The 21,322-nt window shown below is 43.5% G+C and overlaps 1 protein-coding gene across 1 annotated transcript; it reads right to left on the bottom strand.

Moving 5' to 3' along the window:
* Window positions 1–3,946: 3,946 nt before the first annotated feature.
* NKRF (NFKB repressing factor) lies at window positions 3,947–21,102 on the bottom strand. Its single transcript, XM_056808946.1, has 3 exons — window positions 20,175–21,102; window positions 13,525–13,655; window positions 3,947–6,260 (listed from the first exon to the last, which is right to left on the bottom strand). Exons 1-3 carry the CDS (start codon window positions 20,411–20,413, stop codon window positions 4,333–4,335), a joined length of 2,298 nt encoding a protein of 765 aa, XP_056664924.1. The 5' UTR covers window positions 20,414–21,102; the 3' UTR covers window positions 3,947–4,332.
* Window positions 21,103–21,322: the final 220 nt, after the last annotated feature.

The following is a 21,322-nucleotide window of genomic DNA, read 5'->3' as shown; positions in this document are numbered from 1 at the left end:
GTGCGTGTGAATTTGAAGCACTTACTATACACCTCCAGAATTTTCCCACTTAGAATGGAAAACTTGATCCTAGGGAAAGTATCCATACAGAAAGCAAGTCTGGGCTGTTCCTGGGAGATGGGAGGTTAATGACAGGAAGAAAAGTGTTCTTTAATAGAAGCATTGCTTTTAAAAGACAAACAGACCATACCTACTCATTCAAAGGAATCAACTAGGGCGACAGCTGGGATCTGGGAACCAGATATGACAGCTCTCAGTGTGGAGGTGGGGAGGTAGAGAAACTGCCACTCTGGTTTTTATGTTAGGGAAAATGAGAGATCTTTCCTTGGTCTTTGCCTCTCAGCAGAAAGCACCTTGGCCCTTCACGTGCCCCCAGTCCTTGGTACAGGTACCAAGCACTAAGTATGCTTTCAGCCCTGCTTTTTGGTTCAAAGGCCAGACACTCTTCAGGCTAAGATAAGTGATGCCTTGCCTATGATACTGCGGGACCAACACAGCTTAGAAAGAGATGTTCTGTTTACATCCATTGTCAGCTTTGGTGCAGCTCAGGCTGTTCAGGTAATTTGGCACAAGTAGTCCATGTAAAAAAGGGTACATTTGGGGGCAGCTGGGTAGCTCAGTGGATTGAGAACCAGGCCTAGAGACGGGAGGTCCTAGGTTCAAATCTGGCCTCAGCCACTTCCCAGCTGTGTGACCCTGGGCAAGTCACTTGACACCCATTGCCTAGCCCTTACCACTCTTCTGCCTTGGAGCCAATACACAGTATTGACTCCAAGATGGAAGGTAAGGGCTTAAAAAAAAGTGTACATTTTTCTAGAAATTGTAAATAAAAAGTAATCTTAAATTTACAGGCCAGCTCTCCCAGCCCTGCCTTTTTAGCTAACTCTGACCTATTAGTGGACCCAATAGTGGATCAGAAAGTTAGCAGACTTGTTACCTTCCCAAGAGCCCAGTTGTTGCTTAAAATCAATACCAACATCAAAATGCAATGCGTTCTCTTGGAAAAGAAAAGTAATGTGAGCAGAAGTAAAAGCAATTTTTTTAAAATGTGGACAAGGGAATCTTAAGAAATATAAAATGTCAGCAGAACAAATATATCAGGAGGTGGGGAGAGGGTGTGCGAAATCCATCTACTAGGCTAAGAATACAGGCAAACTTGAATTCTTACATACAGCTGGGACAACAGGAACATCATTCCAGGAAAGGAGACCTTTTCCTCATTGTTTATCTTGCGACTTTTTCGTGGACACTGACATTAAAAGACATGGGGCGGAGCAGGGAGGCTAAATGGCCCAGTGGATAGAGCCAGGTAAACATGGGTTCAAATCTGATTTTAGACATTTCCTAGCTGTGTGACCCTGGACAAGTCCTAGGTTGACCCTGTTTACTTAGCCCTCGCCCTTCTGTCTTAGAGTTGTTAAAAAGAATAGGTAAAAAAAATACAGACTGTGTCCAAAGGCTTCATGCAGTTTTAAGCTTCAATAGTTGAATTCACTGTATTTTATTTTCACAATCATAAGTGGCATCACTTGAGTGAAATAGGTCTGCAGATTTCTCGGGAAACCATAAGCCAAGGCCCCAGCACCTCTAAAAAGCCCCATAAACAAGAAAGGCTATTGTTCCAAAGGTCTACCCTATAGGGGTTCCACGCCACACTAGTGTGAAATCCTTCATAGCACACGTGAAAGGATTGATTATACTGTTGCAACAGAAGCTTGCTTCTCACTTTATTTCAAATACTTCAATGGAAAATAAAAGGGAAGTAAAATTAAGGAAGCAGTTGGTCTTTTACTGCCTTTGCCACACTGAAGAACCAGGAGCAATCAATCAGCAGCTTCACAGCCCCAAACTCTTCCAAATGTTCTCTTGCAAAAGTTTTTCCCCATAAAAAAACTAGGAGAAAGAGAAATGTCTAATAAGGATGGGCTGGTGGTCCGACTTGGACAAAGCTTGGTGTGATGTAGGGTGGCGTACAGTGTTGCCATGTTACAAATGAAGTCAGTAGCAAGTATGCTTTCGAAATGGGCAGATGAATCTCTATGTGAACTCTGGGAGCTGCTGCTGGCATTCCGCTTTGGGGGAAAGTTAGGCCCCTCCTCATTGCAAATAATTTCTCTCATTCATATGGTGTGTTCTTCTGAGGGAAGGAGGGAGGGAGGGAAGGTGTGAGATGATTTTCCTCTCCATTCTGGAGAGGAACAAACTAATTCAGAAGTTACAGGACATTTGAATCAGTTCCTCCAATTGCAGGCCTGGAGCTCATTAGACTGAGCTCCATAAGGATAGAGGCTATCTTTTGCTTCTTTTTGTAGCCCCAGCCATTTAGCACAGTGCCTCGAACATGATAGGCACTTAATAAATATTTGCTGAATGGCTTCTATTGCACCAATCAGAGAAGAGGGGTAAGAGGTAAACAAACCAAGAAAATGTTTCATTTAACTTAAAAGCACACTTTGAATAATTGCCAGGATCTTCCTGTTCCCAATTCCTAGAAACAAAACTCAGTGCTACAACTTGGGACTCCCTTTCTGTCCCATATTCAGAACATTGGGGTAGGAAGGAAAAACTCAAAAGTTGTTTCTTCTAAATTCCTAGCAACTTTGATTCAGAAATGCAACATCTTAGCAAAAAGTAAAAAAGAGAAGCTTGTTGCACTTTTACTAAATGAACCCTCATTCCCCTTTATTATAAGCTGATACTTTTTCATACAAAAAGACAAGATGCCTTCCAAGATTCTAAGCCATGCGGTAAAGAGTAACACCAGTCTGGGGCAGCTGAGTGGCTCAGTGGATTGAGGGCCAGGCCTAGAGACAGGAGGACCTGGGTTCAAAAGTGACTCTGGGCAAGTCACTTGACCCCCATTGCCTAGCCCTTACCACTCTTCTGCCTTGGAACCAATACACAGTATTGATTCTAAGACAGAAAGTAAGAGGTTTTTTTTAAGAAAGGATCAAGTCACCTGCTTTCTGCAATACCAGCCCTTAGCAAACAATGAAACTCATTTTTTTCTTCTTATCAGAAAGGAAATTAGGGAGAGCAGCCAGGTCCTCTGGAAGGAGAGCAGTTAGTAGGAGGCAAAGCCCACACAGGATGTAGTAGGTATGAAAAGCAACTGAATAAATTCATCTGCAAAAAAAAGTTTTTTTTAAAAAAACACCCTTCAAGGGCAGCTAGGTAGCAGTGGAGAGAGCCAGGCCTGGAGAAAGGGGGACCTAGGTTCAAATCTGGTCTTAGGCTCATCCTAGCTCTGTGATCCCAGGCAAGTCACATTGCCTAGCCCGTCGCTCTTCTAGAATTGATAACAAGGCAGGAGATAACACCCTAGAATGGATAAGCAACTTCTGATGAAGCATGAAGTAGGTACATGCAGTACTACAGACCATTACGTATCTTACATTGACACCTAATTGTCCTAAATGGTACTTCATCTCTGTGGGAAAATAATGGGGGGGCGAGATGGCACAAAGTTGGTTTTTTTCCAGGAAGCGGTTCTTGTAACCAGAATTACCAGAATTGTCCATCTGCTTCACGGCTATCTATGGATATGTAAGATAAAATAATTCAAGTTTCCTTTCTTGAACTTTGATTTTAGGATACTTAAAAATCTTTTCTATGAAGGGCAGTGAGGTGGCACAGTGGATATAGCCAGGCCTAGAGCCAGGAAGCCCTGGGTTCAAATGTGGTGTCAGACACCACTTCCTAGGTATGTGACCCTGGGCAAGTCACTTACCCCCCCCCAAAAAAAGGGTCAGTTTTCAAAGCCTCACTTATTTGTACACTTAGAGGATGCGGTGACTGCCTCATTCTAGACAACGTGGTGACTAGATTAAATGATATGGATTATCGGCTGATGATACTTTTTCATACATAAAGTGTGAATTTACTCTTTTAAGGAAATTTAAAAATGAAAAGTACTCTAGTACAAAATAAGAACGAAAACCCAAAATGATGTTGACAGTTGTAGTTTTATTGTAGTTGATATCATTAACACATTTACTCCAAATGGCTTTGCTCTTTAAACAAATTAAAAATTCTTTGAAGGCAAAATACAAGGTATATTTTAAAGGGAAAGGGTACATTTGGGTGTAATTTTATCACATTATCACATCACAATATAAAATAACTAGTAACATCAATGACATCAAGGACAATTTTGTCTTCTGGACTATACTAGTACAACTCGACAGGAGCCTTCCTACAAAAGCATAAGATAAGAAGAGCAAAGTTTTACAACACTTTAGAATGAGTATTTTCTACAACCAGAAAAATGCAATGTTTCTTTCTAATTCATGTCACAAAATGTTAGCAAGTGTTTACATGATCATTTTGGTCTCAATTTGCTTGAGGCATAACAAGTTCATAATGTCCAACATGGCCTTCCTGTTTGAGCTGATCTAATAAATCTTCCTTACGCCTTTTTCTACCTACCACCAAGTATCTTTCACGGCCTATTCCGTGAGATTTGCTCCTAAGACCATACTTCTGGGCAATCTGATGTATTTGCTTACGTTCATCATTGGTAAGCTCTGTAGAAAAAGTTAAATCAGTGTGACTCTCTGACTGCGCATAATTTCTGATGATCTGTTCGATATCTTTCTTGGCAATTTTATTTCCTCTCTCCACATCTAGCCCAAGCCCCTCCCGTTTATGCTGCTCTTTGACTGAGATGGGCTCACGGATACCCTCACCGCATTTCCCTAAGCCCCCCCCAGTCCAACCCATTTTTCTTAAGAGCCGATTCCCAATGTTATCCTCTTTGATCTCTTGTTTATAAGCTTCTTCTGCTGAGCGACCTCGAATCTCATTTCTTGAGATCACATCCTCGATGGTACCTTTCTTCAGGTTGTTGATGACAGTTGGCTGAGTCTTCTTAAGGATTTTCACAGCTTCTTCTGCAGCTGCATGCTTGACAAACTTTTTTACCCCAACTGCTTCGGTAATGAATTCATCCTCCAGAATCACCTTGCATTTCCACCGAGAGTCTGTCAGCCTTTCGAACACGTACTGGACAGTCATTTTGTTGAACTGAGCTGTGTCATTGAGCGTGCATACAGGGTTTGAAGAGTTCTCATAAATGACAAGATCCTTTAAATCTTTGTTTCCAGATCCCTTAGGTGAATAGCCTACTGTTTGAACCTGTGTAGCCCTGACAACTGGGGAGTCAGATTGGTTTTGTTGAAGAATTTTCAAAGCTTTAGAAGCAGCTGCATGTTTGCTTACTTTTTTGCTTCCATAACCTTCAGCTAAGCAGTGCCCTTGCAAAAACACCTGGCAGCGCCATGTGCGATTTGGCATCATCTCATGCTTGTATTCAATTGTCATTTTGTTGAATGAGGCAGAATTGTTTAGGATTCCAATGGCATCATTTGCATTTTCAATGAGGATAAAATCAGTCCAATGTTTGGAGCTGGCGCCGGAGTCCGACTGCTCAGCCCCGTTTTTGGCAGAGAGATCTTCTGGGGCTTTTAGGGCTGGAGGAAAATCATAGGACACACCAATCTGACACACCACGAGGTCATCTTGGTAAATATGTTTGAATTTCCTCCTAACAACTCGAACTTCAACAGATTTTTGCAAGAGCTTTATGGCCTGCTCAGTAGCTCGGTCCCTAGAACCATTTTTGCTGCCAGCATAGCCTGTGGTCAGATAGATACTCTGGCATCTAACTTCACAAGCAAAGCCATCAATTAAAAGTTTTTTACTTCTGGGGATGTCAATAGGGGGGATTTCTTTTAAAGAAGCATATATATACTCGGGATTTGTCTTACATGCCTGAATGCAACGTGTTAACATATACGTATAATTAATTTTATCAGCTCCAAGATTCATCCCTGAAAGGCTCTTGCAAATAACTGCAGAAAGTCTTTCAATAAACTGTTGCTTCCCAGCTACCTCTGACTCAGAAAATTTGACCGATGGGGAAGACACAGTAGCTAACTGAGAGGATGGAGGAGGATAGGATGTACCACTTAGGGCAGGGTTCACACTATCTGATAACATGCTGGTTGTTGCAGTCTGGTTATTAATGAGAGCACGACTTGTTTCGGAATACTGAGACTTTTGATCTTGGGAACTGTTGTTAACATCATCATCGTGGTAGGTGTCTAACGGCAGGATGGTAGAGTCTGCTGGCTGTGTTTGAGTGTCTGAAGGGTCTTCCATTCTTTCATCTTTATTACTACTAGCTACAAAGTGTACAGGTTCAAAACGAGGTTTCACCTGGAGTCTGGAAGCAGCTTGCTTTTTGGGAGGGATTTGACCTACAGAATGAGCGACAGTGACAATGTTAAAGAAAATTAGAATTTCAAATATCATTCCCCAAACATCATACTGTGATTCAAAATTGAATTGTCAATAGTTCAGGTCTTTTCACTTTTAACATATTTGGGAGATGGATGTTTCCTTAAGAGATCATTTGGAATAAAAAAGTCTTTACTTTTATGGCTGAAAATACTCCAGGGAAACAGGGTTGCATTTATCAAGTTATAGGGGGTAATTCAACAAGAAAACAACACGCTGATCTAAAAAGGCACTACTCCGTATTAAAACAGAATGAAAATGTAGAGCCAAGTTAAAAGAAAATCTCAATATACACACCCCAGTTCTTAAAGAGACCATTTCTATCATCTCAGCCCAGGCAGTAGTACTAAGATACATAGAATATCACAAGCTGGGAGAAACCCTGTACCAACCCACATCTCTTCTGCATTTCCATCCACGGATCACCTAATTTCTGCTTTGTATTTTATGACAGCGGTGGCAAAATACAAAAGATCCAATATCCAAATCCTGCTTGATCTTAAAAAACTCATCACTGAAATTGAAGCCTGCTGCACTCCAGTCCAGAATCCAGACCACCAAATGTTCCAATTAAGAGTCCTGACCAAGGAAAGCGATGAAAGGAAAAGACTCAATGTTGTTAAGAGTTCTGGATTCTGGTCGAGAGTGTTGCCATTATTAACAGCAGAACCCTAATTGGGCAAATGAGAGAGTTGGACTAGGTGGTTTCTAAGGGCCTTTCCATTCTATTGACTGCTATAATTTGATATATAAGAATTTAGTGGTGAAGCCTGGATGAGGCCAACATTAATGCAGTCTGGGTGTGGAATAGTAACAAAAGAGGCACTATGACTAATGAACTAAAAAGTATACATATATATGGAACATTTGTCTATGTGAGATATAATCACAACGGGTCTTAATCTGATACCACCAGAAGCCAATGAAATAAGTAAAAGGACAATGGTGTACCATGCACCCAATCATGGCTTGACAGAGGGGAAGAAATGGTAAAGCATTAAGAAAGGAGACACCCAGTGGTTATTCACTGGTATAAAGAATTATAATGTAAAATACAGGAGATGCTGGATCTCTGGCCTAGGAAGGCAATGTCACCTCAGAAGGGAAGGCCATTCATTTAGGCCTAGAGGCAACATTCTTTGGACTAAAAAAGTTAACTTGTGAGACTCTTTCATCTGCCTGGGCTGAGAGGAATGAGGTGAACACCACCCCCAGCTCCTGTCCCCAAGAGCTAGATGGCTTTAAATTCAAGGGGGGGGGGCAACCGAGTGGCTCAGTGGATTGAGAGCCAGGCCTAAGAGACAGGAGGTCCTGGGTTCAAATCTGACCTCAGACATGTCCCAGCTGTGTGACCCTGGGCAAGTCCCTTAGCCCCCATTGCCTTAAAAATAAAAAATTAAAAAATAAATAAATTCAGGTGGAGGTACAAGTTATTTAACACAAAAGGATGGATTTCAGGTCATTTTTATAAGGAAAAGCATTCATTTTCCATGTTTGATCTCTGGGATGATAAGGTTGATAAAGGACTATTACTTGGTATAAACCCATATACAGGAAGTCTAGGTGCCTTCAAAATGACTCCAAAGGCTCCATGGTTTCCTTAGTTGGAGTTCTCCTCTGGGCAATTTAGACCATAGCCCCTTCCTGTTTTCTCATCCTGGTTTTTGCCCAACTCCTCCAGAGAGGAACATTGGATACACAGACGTCCACCACTTAATGTTTTATCTTAATTGCTCTCATTCTTTTCCATGACCATATTTTTACCTGTGCATTTTACACACATCTGGAACAAACTTGTTGATTTTTAACTGCCTAATTGTCCCGAGACTCAATCAGATTATCTGAACCACTGGGTGGGTCCAAACAGGAAAACTTAGCTCTCTATGTACAGTTTCATCTGACTAACCTTTAGGCAAAAATCTGGCATCCAGTATCCTTGGTTTCTGTTCAAGGGTGTGCTGACCCTTCTCATGCCCCACCCCTCAGTGGCAGCTTTTCCTTGGCTTCTCTCTTCCCCTACTCCTGAGAAATCACCCAATGCATTTCTTAAAATCACAGGGGAAGGGTCTGCATGTGCTACAGTTACTGGAAGCCTATTCCTTGGAGCTGCTGGAAGCTGAGTAGCATGGCTCCATCACGTTCAGCTTGGCCCAACCTGAGCACAGTTCCATCAGGTGGGCCCCCTCTTCTCCCCAACTTGAATCATTCCCTTTTGCCTCTGCTGAAGACTCGAGGATGCTGATAATTCAGAGTCCAGTAGAGAGGCAGCTTGGTGGAGTGGAAAGAACGTTGGCCTTAGGAATCAGAAGAGAACTGGATTTCAATCCTGCCTCTGACACTTACTAGCTGTGTGACCTTGGGCAAGTCACTAGCCTCTCTAAGCCTCAGTTTTCTCACCTGTAAAATGGGAAGAATATCACCCAATGTAATGGAAAAGCCAGTATTAAAAAGCAAAACCAAACCACCACCTTGGATCAAATGTTAACAGACAATATTGATTTCATACTATCAAAGTTAGAGGATACACCCTTTCTGTCAACAGCTACGGAAATGTGCAGTGATGTGTGATTTATCAGCTATCCTTTGTTGGGGAATTTGGGTGTTTATGGTAAAGGATATTAAAATGTGTCAGAAAGGCCTGTAGTACCTACCTCACGGGATGGCTGTATAAGTGAAATGTGGTAACATATGGCAAGTGCTTTATGCACCTCAAGAGTGATCTAGGAATGTTGGCTCTGGTTGTTACCATCTTTTTGGCCCTCCTCTCTTTCACCACTCTTGGTCTGGGTTCTCTTCATAATGGCCCCCACCTTGATAGTTGTGCTAGCAGCACCCCCGCCCCCACCCCCACCCGGCTTTACAATCTATGTTCTCCAGGGCCCACAAGCCCTTTAGCAGCTAGAAAACCAAAAGGAGGGAAGACCTTGGGCAGGGGCCCAAGCAGGACTGCCAGGAGCCTCACTGGTGAATGGCAGTCTAACTTCACAAAGATACATCACCTACTAAGAGCACAGTATTGTGCCAGGTACTAATGGGGACACAAAAAACCAGACATAGTCACTTGGCTGTGACAGAAATACAAACATCATATATACCCTATGCAGGTCACTGCAAAATTCTCCCTATTCTTCATTCTTGCTGGGTGCTCGATGGCAGTGAGATCCTCAGTTCTTTCTCCTTCTTGCTAGTAGCATGTCCTGGAGAAGTGCTGGGGCAAGCTGATTGGGGGGAGGGGGAGGGGAAAAGGAGGGAAGGGAAAGGGAGGAAGGGAGGAAGGGAAGGCGGGAGGGAGGGAGGGAAAGGGAATCTTCAACTCTTGAGTTGTCATTCCCCTTCTCACTTCATTAGCACACACACCCAATTTCCCCTGAATCAGATTCTCCTTCCACATCTGTCCACTTGCATGGCCACCACCCTAGTTCAGGCCCCCAAATTCCCTCTGCATGCATTACTGTAATGGCCTCCAGACCTTCCCCATTCCAAGTGATTCTCCAAAGTGGCTACCCAACTAATATATCCCTAGATCACAGTTCTGACCATGTGACTTGCTCAAGAAGCTTAGATGGCTCCCTCTGCCCTCAAGAAGAAAATACAAATTCCTCTGATCAATATTTAAAGCCCTTCCTAATCTGGCTCCAAACTATCTTTCCAGATGATTCAATATTACTCCCCCGTTGGCATACACTACATTCTGGCCATACTGGCCTACTTATTGTTCCATGCACACAAATGACACTCTGTTGCATGCCTCTATTCTTGGAATGCTCTCCTCCTTCCTCACCTCCACCTCTTGGCAACTTCAAGGCTTTTTTGGATTCCTATAGTTGTTGGCTATCCCTTTCCCCCAATTATTTTGTTATTTGATCTGTAGTTTTTCATATTTACTTATCTGTATACATCTTTCTTTTGGGAGCCACTTGAGGGCAAGAAAAATTTCATTTCTGTATTCCCAGTGACACAGAAAGAGCTTAACAAATTTTATCTGTCAAATCCTACCCTCAAGGAACTTGCCAGAGAAGAGAAGAGATGCACAGATAGCTATAATGCCAATGGAATCATATATCATCACAGCCATCCAATGAAAATGCCATGGTGGATAAGAAGAGGGTGAGATTGTTTTTGACTGGGGACATCTCTAATAGGCAACAAGAAAATCTGGATACAACTAGATACAGTGCACACACACAAATCAAGGAGCCACTGTCCCGCACACTAAGAAAACTTAAAAGGGACAGACTCAGCCTTCAATATTCAAATGGTTTCTTAAATGCAGGTTGTTGCTACCTAAAAAACTGACAACCATTTGCCTAGCACCTGGGAATTCATCATCTAACAGGGTAGGATTAAATGGTTAAGATGAGCTATTAAACTAATTTTATTTGGCTTGGGCAAAAAGATCCAGATCCCCATTTGAAAATGTATCTGCATTTTTCCAAAGTAGAGAAGTTGTAATATTTGAGACCTTGGGACCCTGTTCTCTATCTTATTGGTCTAGGGTCTGGGCAGGATGGTAGCAGTAGAATACCTACATTTCCCAATTTCACCAAGAAAAAACAAGCAATCTTAAGTCAAATAGCAATGGGGAAAATATGCCTGAAGTTTTTCCAGTATTTAACAAAGCAACTTTTACAGACATACTTTTGTCAAGTTCCTATAATGTCTAGTAGTTCCAATGTCCAAGTTCAAAGCCTTCCAGCTCTGTTCTTTCTGTTCACGACTAATTCACCAACATGTGAAAGGTAAAGAATCAATCTGTGGTATTGTTTAAAGAGCTGGAAAAGAGATCCCTTCATTTTCACAGATGAAGAAATTTTCAGCCCAGAAAGGTCACAGAGCTCCCCCAAGGCCACACAGCTAGTCTTGGCTCTGGTTCTTTCCATTCAAGTGTCAGTTAAGCTCCTATAATATGCAAGATATTGGAAGAGGCCAAAGTCCCAGTTCTCAAGGAGCCCAGAGTCTACTGGGGTGATAAGCCGATCAGTACAACACAAAGCAGCTGGTAAAGGAAGCCAAGAAGATCAAAATGTTCTTTCCTTCTTCAAAATGTTCTTGAGTTAGAATTTGCGGTGAATACATTTGGCCTAATTCTCCTATTCCAGGGCTAGGTAAGTAATAAGGGTTTGTTAGTTAGGGACCAATTTCCCATCCAGAGACCCTATATAGGTCTGTATTTTCACAGCCTGAAACCTGTGGGCTGAAGAAGTAGATTCATTTTTAAGAACTCTAGGCTGTTATCTTTTAAAAATCAGCAGGATCAGTCATCGAGAGTTGCTAAGTTTGTCTATTTAAATTGTTTTTTAGAGATCAAGAAGAATTGTTTTTGTCCTTTAATCAGTCACTCAGCCAGTCTTCTAAGAATTTTAAGCATTCTAACGTTACATACAGACTGTAATTTCATTTAACTGCTGATTTTTAAATAGAATAGGTTGAAAGCAAGCTGCAGCAATATTTGCAACAATGACTTATACAAGTAGTATACAAAACAACATCAAGGATATATATGTCTCGAAGATGTGGGCCAGTTTAAGGAGAATGAGACACAATAGATGTAGAGAGCCCAAGAGCTACCTTGGTACCTTTCAGATAGTAAGAGAACCAGAAGATGGCTTCCTGTTGAGTATATTGGCTCAGTCCTCTTCTCAGTTATCTCCTGGGAGAATTACATGGGAAGAGGTTACAATCGGTATTTTTTGTTGGGGGGCAGCACCAAATCAGTGAGATCAAAGGTCCACTTAAATGGAAAAAGTGAGGAGCAGTAGTCTCTGTTATCACTTATCATTCATTGGAATGAAGAAAATCTTTTTCCTAATAGAATTCTTAAGAGAAAACTGCCAATTTCCAACCCTTGTCTCAAAGTCTGCTTTGAGGAATGGTCTTGGCTCCTGAGCCATCATACATGAACAGAATCCACTTTATTCTAGGAGAAAAAAGAATAATATGACTGGATTAGGAAAATGAGGGTGCCAAAGTTATAACTCCAGAAGAATTTGCTAAGATCTATCTATATACATATATATAGATAGATAGATATAGATACAGAGCATATTACATGTTACATTTTGTGCACAAATCCTAATTACCTTGTCTGTGCAAGGCACTGTGCTGGGTCAGGGGCTGAGTATATGAAGATACAAAAAAAGCCAAGCCAGACCCGCCTTCAAGGAAAGGAGCATTGAGTGAGGGAGACAGCCTACACATGTAGAGAGATCATTTTAAGAAGCTAAGTGCATGAAAAAGGTGGAAAGCAAATGCTCTTCAAGTCCAGAGACAGGAGCTGTGACAGGCATCAGGCTGGGCAGATCAGAGCAGGGCAAGCATCAAGCGGGCACCTGAGGGGGCTGGCAGGTGGGCCTATGTGGAAAGGAGCATCATGGGGCATGCCTATTTGGAAAGTGGGCAATAGTTCAGCTTGAATAGAACCAAAGATGTGAGAAGTAATTTGCACAAGAGGGGAGTACAGAGAGATAAGGCTGGAAAAAGAGCCTGGGGTCAGGTCCATTCAGAGGATTGTAAATGCCAGGCTAAAGAGGTTGGACTCAAACTGGACAGGCAGAAGGTCTTGGAGTAGTTAAGTGATTAGAGCTATACATTAGGAGGATGAATCTGGCAGTGATGGATAGGCTGGACTGAAGGGGGTAAGGCACAGAGAGAGGTCAGGAGAAAGCTGCTGCAATTATCTAGGCAGGAAGTAATGGGGTCTTGATCTAAGGCAACAGCAGTGGGGAAGCCCTCTGAAGCCAGAAACTCTGCCATACCTAAAAACTTGGTATTCCCTAGCCCAGCCTAGCCCAGCCCAGCCCTGCCCTGCCCTGCCCAGCCCTGTCCTGCACAGTGCTCTGCCCAGACTAGGGCCTGTATGAGGGTCCTGGTCGCTCACTACAATTCAAGAGCATCAACAGAGTGTGTGTGTGTGCCATCTTGAGCAAGCTCCATCTTGGGGGATCTGGTTTGAGTATGGCATCAGGATTTTCATTTTAAAGGCAGATCCCATGCCAGGGGTCTTAGTGATGTCTATGATAACTTTTTTAAAGTTCTATTAAGTGCCTGTTCTCCATAAAACTGTTCATCTAGCAAATGAAAGGTTAACACAACTAACAAGTCCTACATTTGAAAGTAGCCATTGTTTATACTTATAAGAATTAAGTATCACCCTCATTTTACCAAATGAAGCAGACACCTCAGGTTTCTTCAGATCACACATCGAGGAAAAGGAAATATACTCACCAGCACAAGGCGAGGGGGGACGTTTTTGAGCTTTGGGAGCATTAGGCAATACCAGTTCATGTGAAGGCATCTCCCCAATATCAATACCTTCAGCCATCTTGAAAATTTTTTCCATCAATTGTGGGCTATACCTATGTTTGAAGTAATAAAAGATGATGTTAAAACATGCGTGAATTCAACAAGCGCCAAAATTCCTAAACAGGCTATTCCTGTTATAAGCTGCTGTACTCCAGGTATGAAGAGGGTCTTACTACGTAAGAAGTAGTTCTTAGAAAAGGCTAAGCCTGTGTTGGTTCAGTCAGTTTACTGATGAAAAATAACCCTGATGACTTAAGAACAAATGATACAAATTTGCTTCCCACTCTTACCTTGGGGTCCTACGATTGATCATGGAACCAATGCTGCCATGTGGGGAGTTTTTTAATGGATGGCAAGTGAAGGTGCAAAATTTGAATGAGGGTGAGAACTTTTCATTCCTGACATAGTATGCTCCTCAGACCCAACAGCCCCTTTTCTAAGCAAAGCAGAGAAGTCAGTAACCAGATAAGCCTGCAATTGTCCATCAGAGCACACATCAATGTACTCTTTCTGAATAGTTCTTCCTGAAGTTCAAAGGAATACCACTTTTATGTGTCCAAGTCCTCTCCCTGATCTGTCCAAACATTACTGCCTACACCTCAGAGCTCCCAAACTGGCAAAGCCCATCCCTTGTATTAGGCTGTTCGGTTTCCTCATGCCAGTCTTTGCATACCCCCTCCCCATATTAATTAATGTTTCTGGCATTTAGAAAAAAATGTTTTGATGCAAACCCAGCAGCACTGCTTACTGTTGGCCATGGTGGGGGTGGTGGCACACTTCTATACCTACTGTTACTTCACTACCCACATCTAGCAAGAAATGTAAGATAAGACACTTATTCAATCTGAACTTGGGAAATCACCCCAAGTTATGGTGGAATCAATAACAGATTAGATACTTTAGTGTCCAATTTTCAAGGTCTGAGGAAAGCAAATGAGGATATTGAAAAGGCTAGGAAATACATTTATTATACTTACATTCACTATCAGAACTCGGGGCCTTAAATAGACACAACCTCACAACCGATCTTTAGGTCTAATTCCAGACATAGGATGTAATTATCAATTCCACGTGTAACATCCATAAATAACGCACACATGCTCATTATAGGAACATCCACACACGTTCGTCCATTTAGTATTTTTTTCCAGCAAGGATAATCCAATTGATTCACTCTGCCCTGAAACCATTCTAATCAGATAAAAAGATACCTTGGTGTAGGATAGTTATAGTCAGTTTCTTCATCCTTTAATGGGAAGCTACTTAGAGTTTAACACATGGAAATGAGAATAATCAAAATTGGCCTGAAAGAGAGGGGAAAATGAGCTTCCCTCTCTTTTCTGCAGGACAGGGGAGGGAGAGAACTCTGAGTATTGAACACAGCAAAGATTGTATAATTTGAAAGAACTGCTTGTCTTGCCCCAACCCTTTTCTTTTATATTCTGTTACAACCTGGGGAGTAGAGGATATATTTAGAAGCAAAGGTGATGTAAAAACAAAAGAGTTCAATAAACATAGCATTTAAAAGCTTACCAAGTTTTGGCAAGAACAGTTAGCTAGCTATCAAAGGAGGGAAAGGAACAAATCCCTGCCCTTAGAGCTCAAATGATTGCCTCTCAAATACTTTTTGCACTATGTTCACATCCTTATTTGCAGAGTTGAATGCAGTTAATCTTGATTTACAAGGCTGATAGAGGAGTGTGTGTGTGTGTGTGTGTGTGTGTGTGTGTGTGTGTGTATGTAGGGGGTGGAAGATAACTGAGGGGGGTGGTTGCAACTGTGCCCAAACTGCTCATCCATCCAAATTAGAAAGCACCTTCCCCAGCAGCTCCCTCTGAAACTACTTACCAATGAAACTGAGCCCAATCAAAACTTTTCCCAAGAGTACCACTTGGCATAATATCCTTCAAACTTTATCATTTCAAGAAGACTGCACACATCCTCTTAGATGACAATATCCCAGAACTCACTGCAACTTATTTTTAATTTCGCAGGAAACCAAATCACTGTGCCTACAAAAATAACTGTGGGGCTAGTGCTAAAAGCTATGGTCCACTCTATTGTCCATGATGCCTCAGCATTCACTCAAGTACTTGGTGACGTCACCTCTAGGTATTGCTAACAAGTAGTGTGACTCTACTTGGTTTGTGTCAGAGTACTTTCAAACCAGGATAGAAACCCTTTTTCTTTAAAACAAACTAAAAACCTCCATGAAGGCCTTAGCTCAGTCTTAAAAGGAGATTTGCCAGGCACTGTTAAGTCAAATAAGGGACACACATCTAAACAAACACACGTAGAGAAGTTTTCTGGCTGAGCTGGGACATTTGCCCTGAAGCAGCACCCATTCTGGGACCTGGAAGACACACACAATTGGCAGTATTTACAAGCCAGTAAAAGTAAAAGAAAGGTGAGAGAGATTCTGGGGAAAAAACAGAATCTACTGTCATTTTTTAAATTGTGGAGTTCAAATCTGGCCTCAGATAGTACCTCGCTATATGACCCTGGGTAAGTCACTTAACCCCCATTGCCTATATCACTCTTCTGCCTTGGAACCAATACTAAGTATTAATTCTAAGACAGAAGGTAAGAGGTTTTTTTTAAAATCATGGTTAAATTGTTCAAAACTCAACAACCCTAGCAGTTGACATTGTGCTTGGAATTTAGTCCTTTTGATAGTCAATGGCATAAGCAAAAATGAGGGTACAAACAAGATGCATATAGGATCCAACACTGTGACTAGTAATGGCTTACCAAAGAAATGCAGAAAGGATTAAATTGCTCCATTAGATCCAACCAAGTAAATGAGAGTTGGCACTTGAAAATTAAGCAGAGGTTAGGATTTGCAGTTACAAAATTACTTGTTCAGAACTATTTTCAGACTTCTGCCAGAACCAGATGTAGCCAAGCTACTGTTACTAAGATAAGAGTTGACAGAAATTTCAAATACCTTCTAAATGGCATTGGAGTTATTCAGAAAGTCTTTTAAATCATAAACCTAAACCTTTTCCTGCAATTATCAAGAAACCCCAGATTCAAAATGGGAAAAATCCTTTCCAAAGCTCCCCCCCCAACCTTACTTACTTTATTAGCAGGTGACTTATGCACCCACTAGAACAACTGTTCAATTCACAACCTATCCCTAGCATAGACCATCCTTGGACCAGTCTCAGCTTAAGGCAGAAGGGAAATAACCAAGGCAGGAGAGTCTACTTAATTTCATTTTAAGATCCTTTCACAATATCAAGAAATCTCTTACAATTACTGGCCAAAAAGGACATCTTGGTACCTAGAGAGCATGTAACAATAATGCTGGGGAAAACAAACTTCTGGCTAACTGAATGATCAGGGAAAAAGAGTTCCCATACAGAAATACTATTTTTCAAAGTCAGAGGATATAACCAAAATCCAAATGACACTAAAACTATACTAAACACAACTGTTACTCTCATGATTCCAAAGAGTTTTATTAGATAAACACCAATGATCATTCAGAGTATCTTAGATCTAAAGCTGGAAAGGACCTCAGAGGCCAGCTGGTCTGACCTTCTCATTTTACAGAGGGGGAAACTGAGGCCAAGAATGGGGAAGGAACTGGTTCAAGGTCAGAAATGTGGTGAACCCTGGTCTTGATTCTGGAATCAGTGCTTTCTCCACAGCACCACAATTGCTATAGATAAAGCTGATACAAAAGTAATCAAATGCAATGAAACATACCAAGACATTGGGATTCCCAGAGTAAATCTAGAGTAAATTGTTTCTCTTTCATAAAGAAGAGAATACAGAGAGAAAGCTCCAATTATTTGAATTTCCTGGTGGTTCAGATTCTGCATGAATGGGAGTTTGAGTGTTAAATCGTTTAAACCATAATTGTGCTGAAAGATTCCATGAAATCTGGCATGAGCCATACAGGTTTGAAGATTAGGGGTCAAAAATCAGACAAAAAACTTTTTGCTTCTTTTTAGGATAAATTCAAAGGAAACTAGTAAGACCTATAAATCAGAGAGGGGACTTAAAATATATACCTTACTGCCTCCTTGAATGTCACTGGGGTACTTCCAACTTCATTTTTCATAAATAAATTTGAAATATATGTCTGTAAAATGCATGGGGAATGGACTCTTAATCAAAGATGTGCTTCATAAGGAAAGGAAAAGAATTCCCTCTTCATTGTTGCTAGGAGGTTAATCAAGCCTATGAAGAGCTATTTATTTATATGAGGCAATAAAGTACACTGGCAATGGATCTTGAGTCTGAGAATGGGGTTTTGAGCCCCGCCTTTGCTCCTTATTCCTTGTGGGAACTTGGTATCCCTGGACCTCAGGTTCCTCTTCTTCAAAATGAAGGGGTTGGACTAGACGGCCTCCTAGGTTCCATATGGCTCTACATTTGTGAAGCTCTGAACCCCTGATGCCAGATAGCTAAGTGGAGGAAAGAAAAATCCAGTAAAATTTTCTACATGGAATACATGCAAATCTGGTTTATGTTTCTCATCTGGATTATCCCTTGAAGGCAGAAATTATATTGGACAGCAGGAAAAAAAAGAAATGATTTGTGAAGGTAGAAGCAAATTGAAACCCCATCAAAGACCATGGAGAATGGTAAACTTCACTAGCATTAACCCAAGATAGCTGAAGCTTTGTTACAACTATGCCTCATTCACTCAGTGTTTCGATAGGAAAAAAAAAGTTCCATTGAGGAAACTGGAGGTCAAATTTCAGTCAGAAAAATGATCAATTTAGAACAGATTGGGTTTTAGTATTTTGAGGGGATAGCCCATGGCTGGTTTAAAGAAAAGCTCTACTTATGAAATGCCACATGGCAGTTTCCATTGGATTGAACAGAATGGTCAAAATACCTCAATCTGGAAGTCCCAAAAGGAAGGAGGTGAGGGAAAAAAACCCCAAAATCCCAATCTCCAAGCAGAATGCTACTGATACCCAAGCTCACTTGGGGCAAAAATGAAAGAAATCCTTTTCTACAGTAGACCTTTCCAGTTCCTCAGCCAGGTTCACTGGCAAAAGCAAGGAGTACTGTGGCCCAGGATACTGAGGAAAGAAAGAGCCTACCTAAATACTGAAAGTCAAGAGAAGCAAAGGAACGTGGGCCAAGCAGTGCAAGGAGAGATATATTCCCCCTCCCAAATGGAAGACAGGGCCATGGATACCCCAGGGAGGGCCACAGAGGCCCAGAAGAGTGGCTGGAGACCAAGGTCCCTGGAAAGGGGTGGGGGGGTCTGGGGGCATGAAGTCAGAGCCAGGGCCCTAGGCCCACCAGGAGGGCAGGGAAAAGAGAATGAAACTCAAGGAAAGAAAAAGAAAAAAGATGGGAATTGAGAAAGAAAGGAAGAGAAAACTGGAAGGAAAAAAGGAGAGGGATGGATAGGAGTGAAAGAAAAATGGGAGGAGTGAAAGAAGGCAGGAGGAAGAAAAATGGGAGAGGTGAAATGGGAGAGGAAGATGAAAGGAAAAAAGGAGAGGGGATGGATGGGAGTGGTAGGGAAATGTGAGGAGTAAAAATGAGAGGAAGATGGAAGGAAAAAAGGAGAGGAGATGGATGGGAGTGGTAGGGAAATGGGAGGGGTGAAAATGGGAGAGGAAGATGGAAGAAAAATAGGAGAGGGGATATATGGGAATGGAAGGAAAATGGGAGGGGTGAAATGGGAGAGGAAGATGGAAGGAAAAAAGAAGAAAAGATGGATGGGAATGGAAGAAAAATGGAAGGGGTGAAAGGAGAGGAAGGAAGGAAAATGGGAGGGGTGAAAATGGGAGAGGAAGGAAAATGGGAGGGGTGAAAATGGGAGAGGAAGATGGAAGGAAAAAAGGAGAAAGGCTGGATAGGAATGGAAGGAAAATGGGAGGGGTGAAAGGAGAGGAAGGAAAATGGGAGGGGTGAAAGGAGAGGAAGGAAAATGGGAGGGGTGAAAATGGGAAAGGAAGATAGAAGCAAAAAAGGAGAGGGGATGGATGGGGGTGGTAGGGAAAAAAGGAGGGGGATGGATGGGAATAGAAGAAAAATGGGAGGGGTGAAAATGGGAGGTGTAAGGAAAAAAGGAGAGGAGAAAGATAGAAATGGAAGGAAAGAGAGAGAAGTGAAAGAAGAGTGGAAAATGGAAGAAAGGAGGATGGAGGTGGAAAGAAAATGGGAGGGGTGAGGGAAGAGAGGGGACAAGGAGGGGGGCCGAACCAGAGATGGGGGAGGGAGGAGGGGGCGAGCCGAGGGGGGAAGGGGAGGGGGAGCGGGGAATGGAGGAGAGGGCGAGCCAAGGAGCCAGGAGGAGGGGGAGCGGGGGAAAGAAGGAAGGGGTGAGCCAAGGAGGCGGGGGAGGGGGAAGAGAGGGAACGACGTAAGGAGCGAGACAGAGAGAGGGTGAAAGGGGGGAGACCTAAGGGGCGAGAAAGGGGGAGGGGAGGAGAGGGAGCAGGGGAGAGACGTAGTAGGGGAGCTGGGGAGAGACGGGGGGGGGGGACAATCCAGGGATGGGGGGACGGGGGAGCCAAGGAGAGAGTGAGGGAGAAGGAAAGCACGAGTGCCCCCGTCCCCCCCAACGGGCTCCGGCCCCGGTCCCCGCTCACCTGCAGCCCAGGAAGATGTGGTTGGTCCACGCGGATGAGAGTGCCAGCAGCTGATCGAGTGCGGCCCCAGGGTACTTGTGCAGGTGGCGGCAGATGAAAGTGCGCCGCAGCCCCCACTGCCAATCGCTCTCATGGCTGTATCGCCACTGGCTCACCACGGCCTCGGGCGGCATCACTGAGGAAGAGGGCGGCGGCAACAAGTCGCCCTCCCGCAGCAGCCCATCGCCACCCTGCGCCATCTCCAACTTGGGTCTCCGCGGCCACCCGCGCAACAGCCAGCGACCGAAGCGGGAGTGGGTGGCTGGATGGAAGGCGGGGCTCGAGGGCTGCGACGCTGGGGTGGTCCCCAGAGACCACTCTCTCAGGGAGGGGAGCAGAGGCCAGCGAGCCGAGGTCGCAGAGCGAGACGACGGCTCTGGCACATGGGGAGAGGAGCCAGGCTGTGGGGAGACGGAGAGCAGGGCAGCTTGGGAGAAGGGGGCGGGGGAAAAAGGGGCAGGGCGCTGGGGAGTCGGGGAGAAGACACGCGTGCGCCGGAAGAGGGAAGACTGGGCTTCAGCTCCCCCCTCCCCCCAGCCTCACGCAAACTCACACACTGCGCGAGACCATCCGCTTTCCTCTATTCCTCAGCATGCGGACCGAAAGTCCCTGTGCGCACGCGTGCCTCCCTCCCCAGTTTTCCAAACTCTCGTCCAAGAGTCTCGCGACACTACTTGGGGGGGACTCCAATGCGACTGAGTGCTGTGATACCTCTGTACTGCAAACAGTGGGGCTCGAGAAACTTGGGAGACTGTTCTAGAAGGGAGCCCCCTGTCCTGTGGAAAAGAGTCATCTGGTGTGGGGGTCTTCCTGCAACCGATAGGATTGGTGGCGGTGGTCGCGGCCGTCCAAGGGCGCGAGCTCCCCAGATCTCTGCAATCACGTGGGTGGCTTGGCCCTTCAGTGGGGCGGGGCTTAAAACCCTCCAGCTTCGTTTTGACACTTGCCGCAGTGTGTATTGCGAAATGCGACACACTGAGAGACCTTTACCTCCTTGATTTCTTCCCCGCCCCCAACCACCCCAGGGAGGAGGTGCTAAGGCAAGGATTCTGAGCCCCGTTTTACAGATTTTTTTTTTTGGTATTTTTTACAGATTTATAGGAGGAGCC

This window comes from Monodelphis domestica, chromosome X (genome assembly GCF_027887165.1).
Source record: "Monodelphis domestica isolate mMonDom1 chromosome X, mMonDom1.pri, whole genome shotgun sequence".
Classification (NCBI taxonomy): Eukaryota; Metazoa; Chordata; class Mammalia; order Didelphimorphia; family Didelphidae; genus Monodelphis; species Monodelphis domestica.
This window is presented reverse-complemented; position numbering and strand designations above follow the sequence as displayed.

Excerpts from the sequence above, each read along its gene's own strand:
- NKRF (XM_056808946.1), bottom strand. The coding sequence starts at position 20,413 with ATGGCGCAGGGTGGCGATGGGCTGCTGCGGGAGGGCGACTTGTTGCCG. Across the intron at positions 13,656-20,174 it reads CACATCTTCCTGGGCTGCAG|GTATAGCCCACAATTGATGG; the intron begins GTGAGCGGGGAC and ends CTTCAAACATAG. Across the intron at positions 6,261-13,524 it reads TCCCCCCTCGCCTTGTGCTG|GTCAAATCCCTCCCAAAAAG; the intron begins GTGAGTATATTT and ends CTCATTCTGTAG.